Below are 23817 nucleotides of genomic sequence, written 5' to 3'. Positions count from 1 at the left end.
AATCGCACACCATTAGCTCATTGTTATGGATGTATCCAAATAAATAGCATTATCATGGCTGTGGTGGTCTACGCCACTCGGCTTCGCCTCGTACACATTGACCGCAATGTGGTCAATGGTTCAAATGAGAACCCAAGAGGGCTGGGTATGGTCCCTTGGGCTTTCTAGAGCTACCTCTGCCCTGGACTACATGACAACAATTTGTATAACATTTAGTATGCCTGTCACCTTAGCGATCACATGTAGGACTTTGATTGTGTATGATTTGATAATAATTTGATTTCTATGTGATTTGACGGTATTATGTCATTTTGCTTTCAGTGGCAGTGCAGTATTCCTTGTTTACAATTAGAATGGGTGCAGTTTTAACGGACCCCTGCTGCTTCATTATGATAAACACACCTTTCACCATACTTGACAATATCACAATTTGCTTGTGTTTGGGGGTTTTACGCCTTGTCTGATGATTAATGACTGACATATATGATTACATAACAATTTAGACTGATTATTCCTTCCCTTCATATTTTTCTTATCAGGCTTGGAAGAAGTTGGAGAGAGACCCGAGAGGACCAGGTTGTGCTTGTCATGACGTTCTACAGCCAGTAGAGGGAAATCTTCACCAAGGTAAGACTCAATATGGCAGAACTTCCTCTAAACACCTATCAACCTCTAAAAACCTATCTGTGTCGATGTAACATTAAAAAATTTACAAAAAAGGCTTCAATCATTTCAATTTCCATGATAAGCGCTCAATTATTTATTAGGTTGTTGGCAATGCCCACTAATAGCAAACATTTCCAAAATGCCTTGAACAGAACCATTTGTGAAGCCAACAAAATGGTGCAAGAAATCCAAACCATAACTTTAAACAATTCATTCAAAGGCAAAGGCCTTTCATACTTAGTGATTTAAGAATTGAATACAAGGTAAATATTAATTCACGAAAATGTACACATGTAAGAAAAATGTGTGTATCAAAATACTTGAAATGGATGGGCATTTGGCCAGGCCTCCTTTAATTCATCCTCTTTTAGTCATTCTTACACACATCTAGTCTAGTACAAAGTATTCAATCATTTACATCCCATTACTTGAAACGTTTAAAATCATATTCACCCAGTTATCCAAGTTGTTTTAGATCAGAATATTGGCACTAAATGCCGTATTAAAGAAATTATGAGTCAGAGTGAAGACTTACTTTTGGTCCCTCTAATAGCAGTCAAAAACTATAGGATATCATAGTTTATGTTCGACACTTCATCAGTTGATGAAGTTTGATATCAAAGCCATTTGAGACATTGAGTCACTTGCACAAGTACTTCTTGCCTATCTTCATGATGTTGAGGTTTTGAAATCTTGCCTCTTGTAGCCTCTGTTCCATGTATGAGCTTGTTTTAAACCAGTGAGCAGCATCATCCGATGACACGGTCTGTGTTTTCACCAATGCACACTCATTCATGCCCATCATCCATCCTGTTAGCATCCCCATTGCTAACGTTATCCCCCTCTCCATGCCCTATCGCCTCCACCTCTTCCTCCCCACTGTCTTCTTCCTTCTCTGGATGTGGTGGGGGCGGCTCCAGGACTGGAGGTGGGGACTGGGGAGGTAGGGGGATAGCCTCTCCCTTCTTGGCCAGCTCGACTAGCTCTCGGGCAGAGGAGGTGGGGGTCGGGGTAGGGTAGGTGTGGTGGAAGGATTCATAGTCCACCTCGTAGAAGCCCTCCTCTAGGGAGAGCACAGGGGTGAAGCGCTCCCCCCACATGACCTCTGAGTCTAGGTAGGAGCTGCGCGCCTGGCATGTCATTCCTGGCGGGAGAGAGAAGGGGGAGGGAGACAGACATTACTGACATGAAATAGAGGATAGGAACTATAAATGACTGTGTGATTGGGTATGATCTAAATGTTTATTTTAAAGCCCTTGTCATGGAACTATACTAAGACCTGGACTCAAGCTGCGTCGTTGTGATTTGTGGATCTAATTAAGATTCACTATGCTTTGTCTCCTCTACTTTAAATGAGCTGTACTCCTTTCATTGAACAAACATTTTTGGAAATAGGCTGAAGAGTGGTTCTAATACAGAGATGTGCATCTTCTCTTTCAATCACACACATGTACACACATCAAACACACAGATGCAGAAACACATACAGATAGATAGATAAACACACACAAACACACACACACACACACACACACACCTTTCTGAATATATATATGTGGATTGCCTATAAAAAGCTTATGAGCATTTTCATCTGATGCTCAAGTGAACCTTGAAGAGCCACATCAATTACAGTACATATTATCCACAGGAATGCTGAAACAAACCAACTGACTATGCACAGCCAGCACCAGGGGTATATCAAAGCAGACAGACCAATGTACAAACACACACACACACACACACACACACACACACACACTAAGAGAAGTAAGGGGTTCCGGGTTGGATGATTCATAACCTTGTGATGTATCAACAGTTCTTTTTTTCAGCAGCCATAATGTAAATACAGTGCCTTGCGAAAGTATTCAGCCCCTTTGAACTTTGCGACCTTTTGCCACATTTCAGGCTTCAAACATGAAGATATAAAACTGTATTTTTTTGTGAAGAATCAACAACAAGTGGGACACAATCATGAAGTGGAACGACATTTATTGGATATTTCAAACTTTTTTAACAAATCAAAAACAGAAAAATTGGGCGTGCAAAATTATTCAGCCCCTTTACTTTCAGTGCAGCAAACTCTCTCCAGAAGTTCAGTGAGGATCTCTGAATGATCCAATGTTGACTTAAATGACTAATGATGATAAATACAATCCACCTGTGTGTAACCAAGTCTCCGTATAAATGCACCTGCACTGTGATAGTCTCAGAGGTCCGTTAAAAGCGCAGAGAGCATCATGAAGAACAAGGAACACACCAGGCAGGTCCGAGATACTGTTGTGAAGAAGTTTAAAGCCGGATTTGGATGCAAAAGGATTTCCCAAGCTTTAAACATCCCAAGGAGCACTGTGCAAGCGATAATATTGAAATGGAAGGAGTATCAGACCACTGCAAATCTACCAAGACCTGGCCGTCCCTCTAAACTTTCAGCTCATACAAGGAGAAGACTGATCAGAGATGCAGCCAAGAGGCCCATGATCACTCTGGATGAACTGCAGAGATCTACAGCTGAGGTGGGAGACTCTGTCCATAGGACAACAATCAGTCGTATATTGCACAAATCTGGCCTTTATGGAAGAGTGGCAAGAAGAAAGCCATTTCTTAAAGATATCCATAAAAAGTGTCGTTTAAAGTTTGCCACAAGCCACCTGGGAGACACACCAAACATGTGGAAGAAGGTGCTCTGGTCAGATGAAACCAAAATTGAACTTTTTGGCAACAATGCAAAACGTTATGTTTGGCGTAAAAGCAACACAGCTCATCACCCTGAACACACCATCCCCACTGTCATACATGGTGGTGGCAGCATCATGGTTTGGGCCTGCTTTTCTTCAGCAGGGACAGGGAAGATGGTTAAAATTGATGGGAAGATGGATGGAGCCAAATACAGGACCATTCTGTAAGAAAACCTGATGGAGTCTGCAAAAGACCGGAGACTGGGACGGAGATTTGTCTTCCAACAAGACAATGATCCAAAACATAAAGCAAAATCTACAATCGAATGGTTCAAAAATAAACATATCCAGGTGTTAGAATGGCCAAGTCAAAGTCCAGACCTGAATCCAATCGAGAATCTGTGGAAAGAACTGAAAACTGCTGTTCACAAATGCTCTCCATCCAACCTCACTGAGCTCGAGCTGTTTTGCAAGGAGGAATGGGAAAAAATGTCATTCTCTCGATGTGCAAAACTGATAGACATACCCCAAGCGACTTACATACCTAATCGCAGCAAAAGGTGGCGCTACAAAGTATTAACTTAAGGGGGCTGAATAATTTTGCACGCCCAATTTTTCAGTTTTTGATTTGTTAAAAAAGTTTGAAATAACCAATAAATGTCGTTCCACTTCATGATTGTGTCCCACTTGTTGTTGATTCTTCACAAAAAAATACAGTTTTATATCTTTATGTTTGAAGCCTGAAATGTGGCAAAAGGTCGCAAAGTTCAAGGGGGCCGAATACTTTCGCAAGGCACTGTATATTTCCTTATCCTCTTGAGATGGGAAAACAAGTTTTTATTCAATTGAAAATGTGCTCTTTATGACAGAATTAGGTAAAATCAAACATTTCTTTTGACCAAGTTACACTTCACAAAGGGCACCAAATTGGTAGAACGACCCAATTCAATCCCCATTCCAACCTGAATTCCCTCAACGTCTTCTACTCGTTTAATTTCCCAGAGGCTGTACTATTGACAGGTCTGGGATTCTCTCACAAACACACAGACGGGCTTTCCTGGAGTCCCTCCTGCTTCTCACAGCAGCCAGAAGACCCTAATAGAGGATATTAGCATACAGGACAATGCTGTGGCCATTTAGGACAGTGTAATTGCAGTCCTTGTCAAGTGCATTCACAGCCAACATTAATTGGTGATACCCTGCAAGTCTCAAGTGATTCCTGTCGACTGCATCCTCTTTATCCAACCAAGTGAATGAATGCTTATAAACAGGGTCACACAAACCTGCATTAGATTCTCATATTATATGTTAAAGTACCTGTAATTATAGTGTTATTAATGTTATTTTAATAATCATTTTCTACATCATTATGATTACAATAAAAATCTCTCCAGGTAGAAGTTTGTCAGCACAGATCTAGGATCAGCTTACCCTCCACCAGAATGAATCTTCATCATTAGGCAGGAAATGCAAATCTGACCTTAAATTAGAAGAACCCACCTGTGGCTTCCACCATGCCCTCCAGGATGACCACTACCTCAAACTCCTCTCTCTCCAGCTGTTCCTGTGAGATTTCCCAGAAGGGACTGCCCTCGTTGAACTCGTGACAGATGATGAGTGGAGACACCAGGAAGAGCCTGTCGTCCCCCGTATCGAAGCCCACATTGATATCCGTCTGATTGAGAGGGATAAACTCCCCTTCCTTGGTCTGCTTGGAGTGGATCAGCTTGGCCCGGATGGAGGCCTCCACAATGTGTGAGTTCCTCAGGTCTCCTACCCTGAACATCAAACACAGCTTGCTGTCCCTCACAGAGATCACCGCCTTGTGGGAGAACATGAGAGTCTCGGCTCGCTGCTTGGGCTGGGAGATCTTGACGAACATGCATCCCACCATGAAGGCATTGACGATGGAGCCCAGGATGGCCTGGACTAAAAGCAGGAGAATCCCCTCTGGGCATTTATCAGTGATGACCCGGTAGCCGTAGCCGATGGTGGTCTCCGTCTCGATGGAGAAGAGAAAGGCGGAGACGAAGCCATTGAGGTTGTTGACGCAGGGGATCCAGTCTCCATCGTCGGTGTGGTCCAGGTCTCCGCGGATGTAGGCGATGAGCCACCAGATGAGACCGAAGAACACCCAGGTGGTTGTGTAGACCAGGGTGAACACCAGCAGGTTAAAGCGCCACTTCAGGTCCACCAGGGTAGTGAAGATGTCTGTCATGTAGCGGTATTTCTCGCGCACGTTGCCGTGATGCACGTTGCACTTGCCGTCCTTCTCCACGTAGCGCTGGCGCCGTTTTCTCAGGGTACCTCCTGAACGGTTGGAACCTTTACCGCCCACACCTTGCCTGCCGCCCACCACCATGGTCCGGTCTGTGGGCACCTGTGTGTTGTTCGTGTGAGAGAAAGAAAGAAAAAGAAAGAAAGAAAGAAAGAAAGAAAGAAAGAAAGAAAGAAGAGGGTTAATGTGTGAAAGTAAGTTATTGCTAAATTGATCACTTCCATCAACTTCCGTCACCTTGTTTTTGGGTGTATCCCATCTTGGTTTTGACAGCTTTTGGTCCTGTTTCTCCACATCCTGTCCAAAACGCCCTTTGAAGCAATTCATGGCCTCGAAGCGTTGGGCCACAGTCGCTGTTTCTGGCCCCAAACAGTACGCCTTCTAGCTGGAAAACATAAAAGCATATTTACATGAAAGATTATTCAAAGTCCACTGTGTAGCGGACTAGCGACAAACCTGTGACATTTCACGTCAAACTGAAATGAGGAGTGGTGGTTTTTTAGTAACATCAGAAATCCATCATAAAATATAAAAGAGCCAACGCAAGCTTTTATGAACAGCTCTCCATATCAACTCATTATTGCTGTTCACCTCTGTCAGCCTGGACAGGCAAGGTTCAGAGACATGGTTCATTTCTGCCATTGATCGGCAAAAGCAGACACCCTCAAGCCAAACAGAGAACACGCCAGTAATTCATTATGCTCAGAACCACTTCACAGTTTTAAATCCCATCTTCCCACATACACACTGGGGCACAAACACTGGCACGCACACAAGCACACACACACACACCACATGACCCTCTCTTTTTCACAGCTAACTACGTGACTCCTGGCTCACTGTAGAAAGGATCAAGTGAAACCCTTTTAAGTGAATCTGCCTCATTATGCCTTTTGTCATCCTCCCAAATCGCTCCAGTCATTCCAGATCTATCCACCACCGCGGTGTGTGACTTGCAAGATTCTAAAGATGAGATCGACTGAACTTCAGATGGGTTGTAGCCTACTGGAGATGTAGATTGCATGATCAGCAACCTAAGACTTATCTCAGTTAGTTGCACTGCGACTTGCAATGTCTGCCACCAGCAAAACAAAACAACTCAGCTTCCTCATTTGTCATTATGTAGATTTGAGGGAGTATAACAGATGTAATGTGAGAGGGAGTGAGCTTCAGGGTTACTCAGATAGTCCAAGGATACTGCTCCATGGCCATGTGCTCCTTTGTATTGACAGGAGTTCAAAGCTCCTAGTTCTAGTCTCCTGTGGTCAGTGTGGGGGGCAGGGGAGGGGACAGGGCAGAAAGCCACACTCTCTTTCCCTCAGCAACACTCTCACAATCTCACTGACCTCATGTCAGCTCGTTGCACTGCTGTTGTTATAAAGGTCTACAAGCAGCGTTTAAGATAAACTAATGACAAGAGTGAGTATGCGTGTCCGTGTGTGTACGTATGTGTGTGCCAGTGTAGGCTCCTCAGAGGAGGAAGGGGAGGACCATCTTACTCAGTGAATTTCAGAAAAATTTAAAATAATGAAACATTAAAAAAGGTATCCTTTTAGACAAAACTATACTAAATATATTCACGTCATCAAATACCTGATTAAAACACACTGTTTTGCAATGAAGGGCTACAGTTGTCTCAACAACACACTTTAGGCTATTACTATGGTGTAGCCAGAGGACAGCTATTCCCCATCTTCCTCTGGCAACATTGACTTCAATACAAAACCTAGGAGGCTCGAAGGCCTCACCCCCCTTCCATAGACCTACATGGTAATTATGACCACTTCCGGAGGACATCCTCCAACCAATCAACACTTTTGCAATATGAACAGACATGTTGTCCATCAAATCATAGGATTAGGATCAGAGAATGAACCTAGTGTGTTGTATCGGGGTTGTGCCACAGAGCATTATGGGGGTTCTATGTGTTGAGAATCTTGGTGAGTTGGTGACATATTGGATAGAGATTGACAGTGAAGAGTAATAGTTGAGCATTGTTAGAATATTATTCCATTCAAATTCGTTTTTTCAAACTACAGGAGATAGAGGAGGTAGATTATATGTTGTTTTCTTGGTTTTAGAACTTTATTTTTGTGTGGAGTTAGTGCAATTGATTTAAATTTGCCTTGCTAACTTTAGTAGCAAGTACTAACATCGCTCCCGAGTGGTGCAGTGGTCTAAGGCATCTCAGTGCTAGAGGCGTCCCTACAGACCCTGGTTTGATACTGGGCTGTATCACAACCGGCCGTGATTCAGGGGGCCCATATGGCAGCGCACAATTGTCCCAGCGTTGTCTGGGTTAGATTTGGCCGGGGTAGACCGTCATTGTGTTGGGCCAGGGATTGAAAGGTTGCTGGATCAAATCCCGAGCTGACAAGAAAAAAATCTGCCCCTGAACAAGGCAGTTAAACTTCTGTTCCCCGGTAGGCCGTCATTGTAAATATGAACTGTTCTTAATTAACTTGCCTAGTTAAAAAAAGGTGAAATAAAAATGTTTTAAAAATGAAAATAATCTGATCCGGTATTTAGGCTATTTATCAAAGAATACTATTAATCACTCCGGACAGGCACAAGCAAAAACTCATTACATAAATGTTTCAGCAGCCTAGGCTACACCTAAACATTAGAGATTTGACATGCTGTATGGGATGAAAATTAGATTTTTTTTCAGTCTGATCAACTGTAGGCTACTAATAATAGCAGGTGCATACAGCCTATGCGCCCTGTCCATCTGGTCAGGGTAAACAAATTGGTAATGTTATGTATATATAGCCCATTTGTTTGTCAGAAGAAAATGTGAATGTGATCAAATTTGATTTATATTCAAACTTGGGCTGGCTATGCTGCCTATACCTTTTCAATCCAAAATGATTAACTGGAATTAATCAATCAACATAATAGTGATGACATAGACCTGTGAGTTAATTTTTAATGAGGCCTACAGTTGCAAACATGCATAAAGAAAAGCTCAGCTGTCACGTCCTGACCTTAGTTCCTTTTTTTATGTCTCTATTTTAGGTTGGTCAGGGCGTGAGTTGGTGTGGGCATTCTATGTTTTGTTCTATGTTTGTATTTCTATGTGTTTGGCCTGGTATGGTTCCCAATCAGGGGCAGCTGTCAATCATTGTCTTTGATTGAGAACCATACTTAGCCGGCCTTTTGTCGCCCTTGGGTTGTGGGTAGTTGTTTTCTGTCTCTGTACCAGTACCAGACAGGACTGTTTCGTTTGTTCGTTTGTTCGTTTGTTCGTTTGTTCGTTTGTTCGTTTGTTCGTTTGTTCGTTTGTTCGTTTGTTCGTTTGTTCGTTTGTTCGTTTGTTCGTTTGTTCGTTTGTTCGTTTGTTCGTTTGTTCGTTTGTTCGTTTGTTCGTTTGTTCGTTTGTTCGTTCGTTCCTGTTTGTTCTAGTGTAATTAAAAGATCATGAACACGTACCACGCTGCACCCTGGTCCTCTCCTTCTTCCACCAACGACAACCGTTACATCAGCCCTGTGAGTTCTATTGTCTATCAGTTGTTGTCTCTGTGTCTGGGTAGAGGAAACTCCCCTGTTAGTCTAGTCTAAGTATAATTTAATATGAACAAGTATAAGGTTGCTGCAGTTTGACAGGGTTTTCTTCATGAGTTAAAAAAAACAAACATGTGACCTGATTAGAAAAACTGGTCCCATCATAGCCCATATAAAACCTTTTTACAATAGTCCTGTAGCTCAGCCTGGTCTCATAGACCAGATGTAATCACTGCCATACCCTATAGGGTCCAGGCCCCAGGCAGAACCATTTTTCCAAGGGCTTTATTCAGGAATGTTTCTTGGGCTACTTTGTGTCAAATGGGCGAGATGCACAGTCTGTGTTTGACTTTGTGATATAATGGAGAAACCTGTTGTCCAAACCTACGATGGAGCAGCTGTAATGGAATGTATCTGCTATTTACAGCTAAGTCCCCTCCTGTACCCTGATTTAAGAGGTGAGGACCACTCCACTAACATTGCCAACTCTTTCCTGACATGAACTGAAGCCATGTCTCATGTGCCCACTCATCCACTGGCACACTGAATGTTTCCTCTCCAAGCACTGAGTAGCCCTGTCAATTTTCTCTCATTACTGTATGTAGAGTCAATCACATACACAATCACATACACAAAAACAATCACATTATTAAACATCAATGATTTTACTCATTGCATGGACTAACTCATTCTTAACTATTTTGTCTAACTGTGTTGTGTATTGTGTGTGTGTTTTTTTTTTAAACTTCCCAGTCAAATCCTGTCCTGCCCTCAGTGGAAGAGTTGAGCTCTTCTCCAACACCATCCATCCATGATGAGCCTGTCCTGCACTGAAGGCTATGAAAACCTCAACCCCTGTCCTGCACTGAAGGCTATGAAAACCTCAACCCCTGTCCTGCACTGAAGGCTGTGAACACCTCAACCCCTGTCCTGCACTGAAGGCTATGAACACCTCAACCCCTGTCCTGCACTGAAGGCTATGAACACCTCAACCCCTGTCCTGCACTGAAGGCTATGAACACCTCAACCCCTGTCCTGCACTGAAGGCTATGAACACCTCAACCCCTGTCCTGCACTGAAGGCTATGAACACCTCAACCCCTGTCCTGCACTGAAGGCTATGAACACCTCAACCCCTGTCCTGCACTGAAGGCTATGAACACCTCAACCCCTGTCCTGCACTGAAGGCTGTGAACACCTCAACCCCTGTCCTGCACTGAAGGCTATGAACACCTCAACCCCTGTCCTGCACTGAAGTCAAGCCTCTGATCAACTCATGCCTCATACCCTCATTCAATCACTGCTGTGATCCCTTTCCAACAGAGTGGAGTAGCCCTCTCATTCCCACCTTTTTCAATTGTTCTCTCTCAGTTCAGCAGTGTCATAGCTTAAAACATTTTACAGGGCACAGAGCTTCTGGAACAAAACACCCAACACTTGAAATAAATAGATCTTAATTATAGAGTAGAGTAGAGGGGCACATTGAAGGTGAATGCTCAAGTCATCTTTCTTTTGAGCCAGACTGCCTCTGTTCTATAAACTACCAGCCAGCATTTATAATTCATCATTACCAACACCACCTACTCTCAGTATATTCCCCCTGTGACCCCTATTAGACAGCAGAGATTCATTAAGTCCCTGAGTTTAGATGTTGAGATGAAAACATTCTCTGCCACACACACACTCCCGATTAAACCTCTTTGAAGTTATACGCTTAAAAGGATCAGCCTCCATTCCCCATGCTCTGTCCAGTGGTAGAACACTGGCAGTAGGTGTGGGTGTGATGAGTTGCCTGTTAGTCAGCAGCAAATGTGTGAAAGCCATATTAATGGTGCAGGTCTCTGTGGGGTACGTGGGGGGAGGACAGGCAGAGACAGACGGAACACGCTGGGAGGCCACAAATCAGCCACTGATCCATCTAGAGGTGGGCCCGCCTGACGAGAAGATTAAAGAGACATGGGGACAACATGCTCCCTACATGTATGACTGGGAGGAGAGACATTAATGAGGTAGAAAAACAAATTAGTGAAAATTATAAGGAAAGTGAGTAAGGAGTAGTGTTGGACAGGGCAAAAGGCAAGGATGATAGTGTTGATTGGCGAGCAGATCGGTCGAGTAGAGGGTTTCAGGAAGGGAGATAATGAGAGAGACAGTAAAGAATAGTTTAATAGGGCCAGAAAGAGAGAAGGGGTTAATGGTTTGAAAGGAAATGACAGGTGTGGTTGGAAAGGTCAAAGAAGAGAGGCTAGAGGGAAGATGATGACTGGTTGTAGAGGCTGGAGCAGCCAGGTGTGAAGTGAATCGGTGAGTGCTAGGCCTAGTGTTGACACCAGTACCACTACTGCTAGTAGCAGTGTGTGTGTTTTTACAGGCTTCTCTCCAAGTTTGCTTTCTGATCACAGTAGCTTCCCCAGAGGCTCAGTCAACCAACATGGCTTAATCCTAAAGACAGGACTGACCTCAGTTCAGAGTAGCCAGGCAGCATCTGCTTCCTCAGCACAGCTCCACTGGCACAGCATGTTACAGCACTAATGCCACCCAGAATAAAGAATAGTTCTGTCAGGGATAAGGGATGGAGGCCAGCCTTCTGGGATGAAATGTCATGTCACCAGTATGAGGAAAAGATGAAGTCTCATTCTCTGTGTCGCCTATGTGAGAATCTTGTCGTGAGCACCAGTGATTCTCTACTTTTTTCTTATTATTTTCGCACTCCATTTATCACTCTCCCCTGCTCCTCAGTCTCTTTCCCTAGTCACTTTTCTCATTTCATCTGGGTTCCCATTTTGGCTCAGGATGATGAGGGTATAATGGCCTCATTGAAGACTAATGCTTTATAATGATGAAATGACCTGTCCAGCACAAACTGAGAGCCACAGACAGACAGAGAGACCGACAGACTTGCCAGGACAGAGAGAGGATGCTTGAGCTCACTCCCCTCAGCCATTAAATTACACAGCCAAAGAGAACAGTAGTTGGGAGAGAGAATGAGTAGACGGGAATTAAAGAATACTACCAGAAATAAGAGGTGAAAAGAAAGAGAATGGAGTGGAGATAATTAGGAAGTGGTGAGGCTGAAACGAGAGCCAGGCAGACTCACTGCATTCCCACTTCACACTGTAGTCTACACGCCATCTTTAAAGGCTTTGTACCACACTTAAACACTCTGCCCTTCAGAGAACTTCCTCTTAGGAGGGCAGAAAATTAGTTGTAATGGCTATTTTTATTTTAAAACAGCTTGTGTAGGTAGCATCATTAGATATGAGCATAATCATTTACATGGCTAGACATGATCTTAAATGTACCTATTTTGTTTTCTATTGCTCCTCTATTATTCCTCAAGCAAGAGGGGAGGCCGATGACATCACAGATTCCCATTAGACCAACTCCTTGAATGCCCTACTCCTTGAAGTTTGCAGTTTTGTCTAAAAAACACTATATTGCTAAAAACAGTTTTTTTTAGCCCTTAGTGTGTGTACTTTACAGTATTTATACTTTTCAACAGTTAAAGTTAGCTGGAGGACGTCTTTAACTAATTTAAAATCAAATCCAATTAGATTTGTCACATGCGCCGACTACAACAGGTGTCCCTACCATGAAATGCTTACTTACAAGCGATTAACCAACAATACAGTTTTAAGAAAATAGAGTTAAGAAAATATTTACTAAATAAACTAAAGTTAAAAAAATATATAGGGCCTCCCGGGTGGCGCAGTGGTTAAGGGCGCTGTACTGCAGCGCCAGCTGTGCCATCAGAGTTCCTGAGTTCCTGAGCCCAGGCTCTGTCGTAACCGGCCGCGACCGGGAGGTCCGTGGGGCGACGCACAATTGGCCTAGCGTCGCCCGGGTTAGGGAGGGCTTGGTCGGTAGGGGTGTCCTTGTCTCATCGCGCACTAGCGACTCCTGTGGCGGGCTGGGCGCAGTGTGCGCTAGCCAAGGTGGCCAGGTGCACGGTGTTTCCTCCGGCGCATTGGTGCGGCTGGCTTCCGGGTTGGATGCGTGCTGTGTTAAGAAGCAGTGCGGCTTGGTTGGGTTGTGTATCGGAGGACGCATGACTTTCAACCTTCGTCTCTCCCGAGCCCGTACGGGAGTTGTAGCGATGAGACAAGATAGTAGCTACTACAACAATTGGATACCACGAAATTGGGGAGAAAAAAGGGTAAAAATTCAAAATAAAATATATATATAACAATAACGAGGCTATATACAGGTGGTACCGGTGCCGAGTCAATGTGCAGGTTAGTCGAGGTAATTTGTACATGTAGGTACAGTAGGGGTAAAGTGACCATGAATAGATAATAAACCGCGAGTAGCAGTAGCGTAAAAACAAAGGGGGGTCAAAGCAAACAGTCTGCTGTTCTCTCTGCTGTGCGGTAGAAGAGAGAACAGCCTATGTTTTTTTTATAGGTATATATTTAAAAATATTTACCAGGCAAGACAGTTAAGAACAAATTCTTGTTTACAATGACGGCTACCGGCAAAACCTGGACGACGCTGGGCCAATTGTGCTGCCCTATGGGACTCCCAATCATAGCCGGATGTGATGCAGCCTGGATTCGAACCAGGGACTGCAGTGACCCCTCTTGCACTGAGATTCAGCGCCTTAGACCGCTGCGCCACTCTATGACTTGGGTGACTGGAGTCTTTGACAATTTTTTGGGCCTTCCTCTGACACCGCCTAGTTTATAGGTCCTGGATTGCAGGAAGTTTGGCCCCAGTGATGTACTGAGCTGTACGCACTACCCTCTGCAGCTCCTTACGGACCGATGCCGAGCAGTTGCCATACAAGGCGGTGATGCAACCAGTCAGGATGCTCTCGATGGTGCAGCTTTCAAACCTTTTGTGGATCTGGGGACCCATGCCAAAGTTTAAGTCTCATGAGGGTGAAAAGTTGTTGTCGTGCCCTCTTCACAACTTTGTTGGTATGTTTGGACCATGATAGTTTGTTGGTGATGTGGACACCAAGGAATTTGAAACTCTCGACCCACTCCACTACAGCCCTGTCGATGTGAATGGGGGCATGCTAGGCCCTCCTTTTCTTGTAGTCCACAATCATCTCCTTTGTCTTGCTCACGTTGAGGGAGAGGTTGTTGTCCTGGCACCACACTGCCAGGTCTCTGACCTTCTCCCTATAGGCTGTCTCATCGTTGTCGGTAATCAGGCCTACCACCGTTGTGTCGTCAGCAAACATAATGACGGTGTTGGAGTCATGCTTGGCCACGCAGTCGTGGGTGAACAGGGAGTACAAGAGGGGACTAAGCACGCACCCCTGAGGGGCCCCCGTGTTGAGGATCAGCGTGGCAGATGTGTTGTTGCCTACTCTTACCACCTGGAGGGTGGGTCATCAGGAAGTCCAGGATCCAGTTGCAGAGGGAGGTGTTTAGTACCAGGGTCCTTAGCTGAGTGATGAGCTTTGTGGGCACTATGGTGTTGAACAATTATCTGTAGTCAATGAATAGTATTCTCACATAGGTGAACATTTTGTCCAGGTGGGAAAGGGCAGTGTGTAGTGTGACTCTATTGGATCTATTGGGGCGGTATGCGATTTGGAGTCGGTCTACGGTTTTCAGGATGATGGTGTTGATGTGAGCCATGACCAGCCTTTCAAAGCACTTTATGGCTATAGACGTGTGTGCTACGGGGTGGTAGTCATTTAGGCAGATTACCTTCGCTTTCTTGGGCACAGCAACTATGGTGGTCGACTTAAAACATGTAGATATTACTGACTCGGTCAGAGAGAGGTTAAAAATGTCAGTGAAGACACTTGCCAGTTGATCCGTGCATGCTCTGAGTACACATCCTGGTAATCAGTCTGGCACGGTGGCCTTGTGAATGTTGACCTGTTTAAAGGTCTTGGTCACATCAGCTACGGAGATCTTGATCACAAAGTCACCCGGAACAGCTGGTGCTCTCATGGGTGCTTCAGTGTTGCTTTCCTCGAAGCGAGCATAAAAGGCATTTAGCCCGTCTGGTAGGCTCCCCTCACTGGGCAGTTCGCGGCTGGGTTTCCCTTGTAGTCCTGCCACATCCTACGAGCGTCAGAGCCGGTGTCATAGGAGTCAATCTTAGTCCTGTATTGATGCTTTGCCTGTTTGATGGTTCGCCTGAGGGCATAGCGGGATTTCTTTAAGCGTTCGGATTAGTGTCCCGCTCCTTGAAAGTGTCAGCTTTAGCCTTTAGCTTGGTGCGGATGTTGCCTGTAAACCATAGCTGCTGATTGGGATATGTACATGCGGTCACTGTAGGGACGACGTTGTCGATGCACTTATTGATGAAGCCGGTGACTGAGGTGGTATACTCCTCAATGCCGTTGGATGAATCCCGGAACATATTTCAATCTGTGCTAGCAAAACAGTCCTGTACAATAGCATCCGCGTCATCTGATCACTTCCGTATTGAGCGAGTCACTGGTACTTCTTGCTTTAGGTTTTGCTTGTAAGCAGGAATCAGGAGGATAGAATTATGGTCAGATTTTCCAAATGGAGGGCGAGGGAGAGCTTTGAACTCTGTGTGGAGTAAAGCTGGTCTACAGTTTTTTCCCTATGTTTGCACATGTGACATGTTGGTAGAAATGAGGTGAAATGGATTTAAGCTTGCCTGCATTTAAATCATCAGCCACTAGGAGCGCCTCTTCTGGATGAGCATTTTCTTGTTTGCTATTGGCCTTACAGCTCATTGAGTGCCAAAGCCGGTTTGTGGTGGTAAATAGACAGCTACGAAAAATATAGATGAAAACTCTCTTGGTAGATGGTGTGATCTACAGCTTATCATGAGGTACTATACCTCAGGCGAGCAACACCTCGAGACTACCTTAATATTAGACATCGCGCACCAGCTGTTATTGACTGCCTGGTGATGCCACCAGGCTGACATTTCAGGCTGTCTATTCAAACAGCTGTTAAGCTGAATGTGCATGATCCTTATTTTCACAATTTCAGTATTATTCCAACCTCTTAGTGTGGAAATATATATAAAAACACAGGAAAGTACAGTTTTGACTGCACTGGGCCTTTAATGATACTTCCTGGCTATGATTTAAGCATGTATCACAGTAAGCCTTTGTCTCATATACAGTACCAGTCAAAAGTTTGGACACCTACTCACTCAAGGGTTTTTCTTTATTTTTTACTATTTTCTACATTGTAGAATAATAGTGAAGACATCAAAACTATGAAATAACACATGGAATCATGTAGTAACCAAAAAAAGTGTTAAAGAAATCTAAATATATTTTAGAATCTTAAAGGAGCCACCCTTTGCCTTAATGACAGCTTTTCACACTCTTGGCATTCTCTCAACCAGCTTCACTTGGAATGCTTTTCCAACAGTCTTGAAGGAGTTCCCACATATGCTGAGCACTTGTTAGCTGCTTTTCCTTCACTCTGTGGTCCAACTCATTCCAAACCATCTCAATTGGGTTGAGGTCAGGTGATTGTGGAGGCCAGGTCATCTGATGCAGCCCTCCATTACTTTGCTTGATCAAATAGTCCTTACACAGTCTGGAGGTGTGTTTTCAGTCATTGTCCTGTTGAAAAACAAATTGCTAAGCGCAAACTAGATGGGATGGCGTATCGCTGCAGAATGCTGTAGTAGCAATGCTGGTTAAGTGTGACTTGAATTCTAAATAAATCACAAATTGTGTCACCAGCAAAGCACCCTCACACCTCCTCCTCCATGCTTCATGGTGGGAACCACACATGCGGAGCTCATCCGTTTACCTACTCTGCGTCTCACAAAGAGACAGCAGTTGGAACCAAAAATCACAAATTTGGACTCATCAGAACAAAGGACAGATTTCCACAGGTCTAATGTCCATTGCACATGTTTCTTGGACAAGCAAGTCTCTTCTTACTATTGCTGTCCTTTAGTAGTAGTGGTTTATTTGCAGCAATTCGACCATGAAGGCCTGATTCAAGCAGTCTCCTCGGCACAGTTGATGTTGAGATGTGTCTGTTACTTGAACTCTGAAGCATTTATTTGGACTGCAATCTGAGATGCAGTTAACTCTAATGAACTTAGCAGAGGTAACTTTGGGTCTTCCTTTTCTGTGGCGTTCCTCACAAGTTCTTTAAATTGTCCTGACTTTTTTGGTTACTACATGATTCCATGTGTTATTTCATAGTTTTGATGTCTTCACTATTATTCTACAATGTAGAAAATAAAGAAAAACCCTGGAATAAGTATGTGTGTCCAAACTTTTAACTGGTGCTGTAATGGTTTTCTTCCATGGAAGGAGAGGACCAAAGCGCAGCGTGGTAAGTGTCCATGGTATTTATTTAAACACATAAACTGAACACTCCATACAAAAACAATAAACGTAACGTGAATAACCAAAACCGAAAACAGTACCGTGCGGTGCAAAACACGGAAACAATCACCCACAAAAACACAGTGAAACCCAGGCTACCTAAGTATGATTCTCAATCAGAGACAACTAACGACACCTGCATCTGATTGAGAACCATACTAGGCCGAACACAGAAAAACAACCTAGACACACAAAACATAGAATGCCCACCCAGCTCACGTCCTGACCAACACTAAAACAAGGAAAACACAAAAGAACTATGGTCAGAATGTGACAGGTGCTGTACATCATTACTGATGAATACTGACAGTAAAGCCCCCCCGGATGTTACATATTTCAAATATACATACTGCAACATACATTTGCTTCTCCATAAAAGGCCAACAGACCATGATTCAACCTGCTCCATACATCTGCCATTGACAGAAGTGCGTGACACACTGACTAATTTAGGGTTACAAAAGTCCTGGAACTTTCAATACATTTCCTGGTTTTCCCGAAATCCTGGTCGGAGGATTCCCGGAATCAGGAAAGAATAAGCAGGAAATCCAAAATCCTCCAACATGGATTTCGGGAAAACCAGGGAATTTATTGAAAGTTCCCAGAATGTTGCAACCCTAGTCACAGTCACATCATGGTAGATTGGCTTTAGTTTGGGCAGAGGGAGTCAGGTTCCGTGCAGCGGGTCTCCAGGGGCTTTGCTCAACATCTTTGGCCTCCTCAAATATACCGCACGCCCCCTTGTTATTGTCCCAGGGCATGGGATGTAATGGTCAGCTACAAATGCACTGCAGAGAATACTAATGAGGGTTCAGAAGGGATGTTTTTTTTTGTTCAGGAAGATGGTTGATACCTGAGAGTGATTTACTGCTCTAGAATTGGCACTTGTTTCAAACCCACTACAGGAGCTTCTTTTACAATAAACAATCCTGGTGTTCCCTTGGGTAAATAAGCACGGTACCGTGGGAGGTCCTGCCGCTTCCCGCGTTTAGTATCTTTAATTAAAGCCTCAGGTTAGGTTCTGTCCTGTTTTAGTCTACACTTCCTCCGCACACAGAATACAAATTGACAGAATTAAATGGTATAAACGTATTTGCTCTTCACAGCGATTGTGTCGTAAACCACTTCTGACATTCATTTGAGGGCAATTTGAAAGTGAAAAGGACAACTCAATACGTGATCCTCTCCTCCGCCAACGCACGGTACTCTGCTGAGTGCGGCTGATAATGGGCTGTGGTGGCTGAGCATGAGCAGTAAGCTAGAGCAGCACCTCTGTATTCTTAATCAAATCACTGTCATTGCCAACACCTATAGCCCCTAATATTCTCCCCCTCTTTCTCCCTCACTGCCTCGTTTCCACCCCAATGAACTCCAATTGACAAGTTCAGGCAGATGAGGGATACAAGCAAACCCTTTAATTTATGTTAGGGAAATAGAAAGCCAGCCAGCGATAGGTTGAATGATGATGGGATAAGGAGGTGGGAGAGAGAGAATGTTTAAACCTTGAATGGAACACATGTTCTCTCTGTGAACCATATAGATTAAGTTTAGAATCACAAAAAATGTGTAGTTAACAGCATTAATGGAAAGTAAATATGAAAAATATATTATGAGGTTATGGCTGTTGGTGAACTGAACAATGTCCAAAGCCAAACCTGGCAGGCTGACATGGTTAGAGTCAGATGCTTCATGCCTCTGACATGGTAATAGTCAGAGGAGTCATGCCCATAGGGGACACAGTGGCACGTGGCCCTCGGATCACATTCCTTTCAATCTTTTACCCAGATTTTAGCAGAGACGCAGAGAAGCATATTTTGTTTCTTTAAAAAAAAAACCCCAGACAGGAAGATACAGTTTAAGACGTATGCTTAGAATATGCAGGAACATTTATTTAAAATAGAATTAAGCATAATGATTATGACTCTAGATTGCAGGGAAAAGCTGGTTTAGGTGTGAAAAATGAAAAATTCTCCAACTGGTGTTAACATAATATTATAAACCGGATAATTTGGCTCCTGGATGCTGATTGGCTGAAAGTGGTATGACAAAAAATGTATTTTTACTGTTCTAATAACGTTGGTAACCAGCTTCTAATAGTAATAAGGCACCTCAGGGGTTTGTGGTATATGGCAACTCCGCATTGCGTCATGCGTAAGAACAGCCCTTAGCCATGGTATATTGGCCATATACCACACATCCCCATGCCTTATTGCTTAATTATACCATGGCATTGTTGAATACTTGTTTCTGATTGGCTTGAAGGGCATTCTAGAGCGTGCATTATTTCCCTATAACGCACAGTACATTTGCACGGTAGAATTCAATGGCTATAGTTAATTCTTACACATTCTATGTTTGAGCTGCTTTGAAAGCAAAGGTTGAAACGAAAACATTATTGACATTGTTGACTTGGATTTTCATAACGGCAAGCTAGGGTTAGCTAAACTAGCAAGTCTGTTTGTTTGGTCACCATGGCAACTACTGTAGCTATCTAGTCAACTTGCTAGCTACTTCAGTGGATGGTGAAGGGATAATAAACTCGGGGCGCTATATGTTCTCTGGAAAAGAATTCAACTCCACAGAAGGTCAGTTCCACTTTCCACATGCTTCATTATTTTCCATAGAACGCATAGCCCCTCAATTGATTACCCCTTAGGTGTAGGCATGCATGCCAAGTAATATAATTAAATTAGCAATAGAATACAAATCACAATGCTGTAAAACAAAGACACAAAACAAATTGATTGGAAAGGTATACATCCCTAGAATAAAACAGAGGCTATTTCTGCACTGGCCAGAAAATATTATGACTGAAATGGCCTTGAAAAACAACAGAAACGTAACATTTTCAGAGCACACATATACTGCTTGGGAGTTTCCTAATGCATTTTATCTGAAAGTTCTTGATAGAATTATTAAACACACATTCACTTTTGGAATATCATATCTTATGAACTAAAACAGATATTAAACGTAGTTAAAACATACTGAAAATAAGTTCTCGCAATATGTTCAAGGTTAATTTCATCAAGGCTTTAAATTCAACCCATTACAAAGCCTTGGTAGATGAACACCCCACTGACCTTGGGGTCATCTTCAGAGCCATGAATAGTGGTTAAGCTGGGTAGGTAGTGTAACCATCTAGCAATTCCCAGTCATATTTATTATTCAAGAACAAATCTAAACCATTCCATCTGATGCCCATATGCTTCTCCAATGGTTCCATGATATCCAATTCGCTGTCATCAAATCTGAAGCATGTCAATTGCTCTTGAGCAGCCATGCCCTCCTTTTAGAATTTCTAGAATACTTTATGTAAAAAAATATAACCAATTTGACAACGTGTGAATAGTTATAGAAAATATATTCTAAACATATTTGACATGGATAACAGGATGTGTTGAACACACAGGGCGCCCAGGGCATAGTCGCAGTTGACTGTTAGTTCTGGAATGATTATTTATTCAGAACGTGAATCGTTGATGACGAACAGCAGCAAGGCGCGTTAATAATGGGGTAAGAAATAATGCACGAATACTTCACGCTGTGCAGTTGGGAAGAGTGGGGCTGTTTAAAATTGTAGCTTACAAGTGGGTACTGGGTAGGCTAAAGAATTGGACTAGCTGTCAACATTCTAGTCGAGCGTGAAACGCGTTGGAGCATAAGAGGAACATATGGGCACGTTTTCACTCACTTGCTGAAAAACAACATGAAAACAGGGCGATAACGCAACACACCAAAAGCCGCCGAGAGAATAAAAACGGGAGGGGAGACCGGAGACGAGAGAGAGAGCGGTGAAGAGAGTGAAAGAAAGAGCGTAGACAAATTGGGGATGGATGAATGAGGATATGAAAATAGATACACTATAAATGAACAATGTATTACAATGTTTTACATTGTTCATTGGCGTCAACATTGTATCTGTAATTAGTCAAATTTTATACTCAAATTTAAGATTTAAGATTTCTTTCGCAATCATTTGTTAAAATGTTTTATGCTTCTAGTTGCCTACTAGTTACTGTTCAAATGTATTCATTTTAAGAGCCTAACTGATTGACATGGTTAGGTTAACTCACATTACCCGCTGATTTGAATTAAAACCACAAAAAATGGAAACCTCAATAAACGAAGTTGTCCGCATGTTGACTTTATCTAGTTTAATAGACACATAGCCTAACAACCCGGCGTCATAAAGGCTACGCAAAACTGAAGCAAATAAAGTTTGCAACCCCTAACAGACCCGAGCATACATGAACCCAGTTTGGTTGCCTAATAGCCTTGTCTATTCAGTCATATAGGCTACTACGGACATGTATACAGCGTTGGCAGGGTTACTACTGTATTAAGCATTTAATAATTATGTAGTTAATAAAATACCTCACCTTGGTTCTACAACGGTGCTTGGTTCGACTGCACGAGCTCTGACCAGTACCTGTTAAAGGTAGTTTACATCAAACACGACCACCGAGCGCGCCGCCAGTGCGTGTCCACATATCAACACATCTTATTCCTGTAAATTGACAGAAAACGGAATTGATACAAATAATAAGTTGCATTTACTATCGCTATAGTAGTTTGGAATTAACACGTCTGGTTATTTTGGCTCGGTGGTTATCCATGAGTGGCAAGGCATCCTCTGTTTGCGCTGTGCTTACCTTCTTTCCGAACTGGATTTGAGAGTCCCATGATCGCTGCCATAGCAGATCAGGTGGCGGTTTTAAAACAGTAGGTAAGACCACTACAGTAAACTGCCACTTTTTTTGTTCCTCCTGTCTGGTCTCATAGACTAGACGTAACAGCCAGCTGTAGCCTACAGTTCATTGTGCGCGAAGGAACGGACTAGACTTGCCACTCCTACGCGTAATGCAAAACTCCCCTCCCCCTCATCCTCCCCCAGTACTTTACAGACTACTAAGCTTTTCTCATTATGTACGATCTAATATATGTGCTTCCGTGCTGTGTTCAGTGCTCAGTATGATAACATTACTATTCGGCTTTGACTGCTCTCTGCAGTGGCATCAGTAGTCCCATTTGATTCCGTGCAAATCATTCCCTCTGATCTACTTTCATTAATAAGAGTAATCATTTTTTCTCAGCGGGAATGCTAAGATTACCTTCTGAAAAATGGTAGACAATAAGAAATGCAGAGGTAGGTGACTGCATGACCTATCTATGAGTCATTCATTATAAGATACATTACATTGTTTCAGCCATAAATGCAGAGGTGTGAGGCACTCCGAGTGTGAGGCACTCTTGCATGATGAAAAACCTTGGCTGAGACCAAAAACTTGCTTTTAACTCCCCAAGCTAATGTCTATCCACTGGGCACAGCACAGACCTCAGTTCAACCTCTAGTTTTGATTTACATTTGGTTTAGCTGTCAACTAACCTGAATTCAACTTTAAGTCAACAAAACAAGGTCACCATGTCATTAGATTTATGTTAAACGTTGGGTGAAAAAATGAAGAAATTCCCTTACTTTGATGACTTTTTTCAAATCCATTCAGTTTTCCACATTGATTCAACGTCATCACATAGGATTTGTCTGTTGAAATGAAGTGGAAACAATGTTGATTCAACCAGTTTTTGCCCAGTGGGTACAGCTATAGTTCAGTGGGCTAACCCATCTTCTGACATACAGATGGCCTGGGATGACTGTGGAGAGGAGGTGGTGTAGGAAGTTTGCTTGACTACATTGTCACGTAACTATATCTAAAGTCTCAAGGTTAATGTTAAGCTCCCTGAGCGGATGCCTTGGGCTTTAGTTAACTGAGGTCAAATAGTCTCTGAAGTTGCACAGACACCCTGGGTCAATACTGTCAGATTCACCTGTCTATCATGTAAAACATGGAATATACTGTATTTCAACTTATGTAAAAAAATGAGTAAGTGGCTGGGGAAAGAAAGAAAATGATGACAGTGTCTTCTTGTGTAGCCTAATGATTTAGAGAGAAAGAAAGAGATGCCAGTGTCTTCTTGTGTAGCCTAATGATTTAGAGAGAAAGAAAATGATGCCAGTGTCTTCTTGTGTAGCCTAATGATTTAGAGAGAAAGAAAATGATGCCAGTGTCTTCTTGTGTAGCCTAATGATTTAGAGAGAAAGAAAATGATGCCAGTGTCTTCTTGTGTATCCTAATGATTTAGAGAGAAAGAAAGAGATGCCAGTGTCTTCTTGTGTAGCCTAATGATTTAGAGAGAAAGAAAGAGATGCCAGTGTCTTCTTGTGTAGCCTAATGATTTAGAGAGAAAGAAAGAGATGCCAGTGTCTTCTTGTGTAGCCTAATGATTTAGAGAGAAGGAAAGAGATGCCAGTGTCTTCTTGTGTAGCCTAATGATTTAGAGAGAAAGAAAGAGATGCCAGTGTCTTCTTGTGTAGCCTAATGATTTAGA

The 23817-nt window shown here is 43.1% G+C and overlaps 1 protein-coding gene across 1 annotated transcript; it reads right to left on the bottom strand.

The window, feature by feature from the left end:
• Positions 1–742: 742 nt before the first annotated feature.
• Positions 743–22249, bottom strand: LOC139405811 (G protein-activated inward rectifier potassium channel 4-like). The gene is made up of 5 exons (XM_071148243.1): positions 22083–22249; positions 21810–21937; positions 5857–6004; positions 4842–5721; positions 743–1810 (listed from the first exon to the last, which is right to left on the bottom strand). Exons 3-5 carry the CDS (start codon positions 5944–5946, stop codon positions 1455–1457), a joined length of 1326 nt encoding a protein of 441 aa, XP_071004344.1. The 5' UTR covers positions 5947–6004; positions 21810–21937; positions 22083–22249; the 3' UTR covers positions 743–1454.
• Positions 22250–23817: the final 1568 nt, after the last annotated feature.

The sequence above is a fragment of the Oncorhynchus clarkii genome, chromosome 3 (assembly GCF_045791955.1).
Source record: "Oncorhynchus clarkii lewisi isolate Uvic-CL-2024 chromosome 3, UVic_Ocla_1.0, whole genome shotgun sequence".
NCBI lineage: Eukaryota > Metazoa > Chordata > Actinopteri > Salmoniformes > Salmonidae > Oncorhynchus > Oncorhynchus clarkii.
The sequence above is the reverse complement of the archived record's forward strand: the minus strand, read 5'-3'. Positions and strand labels throughout refer to the sequence as shown.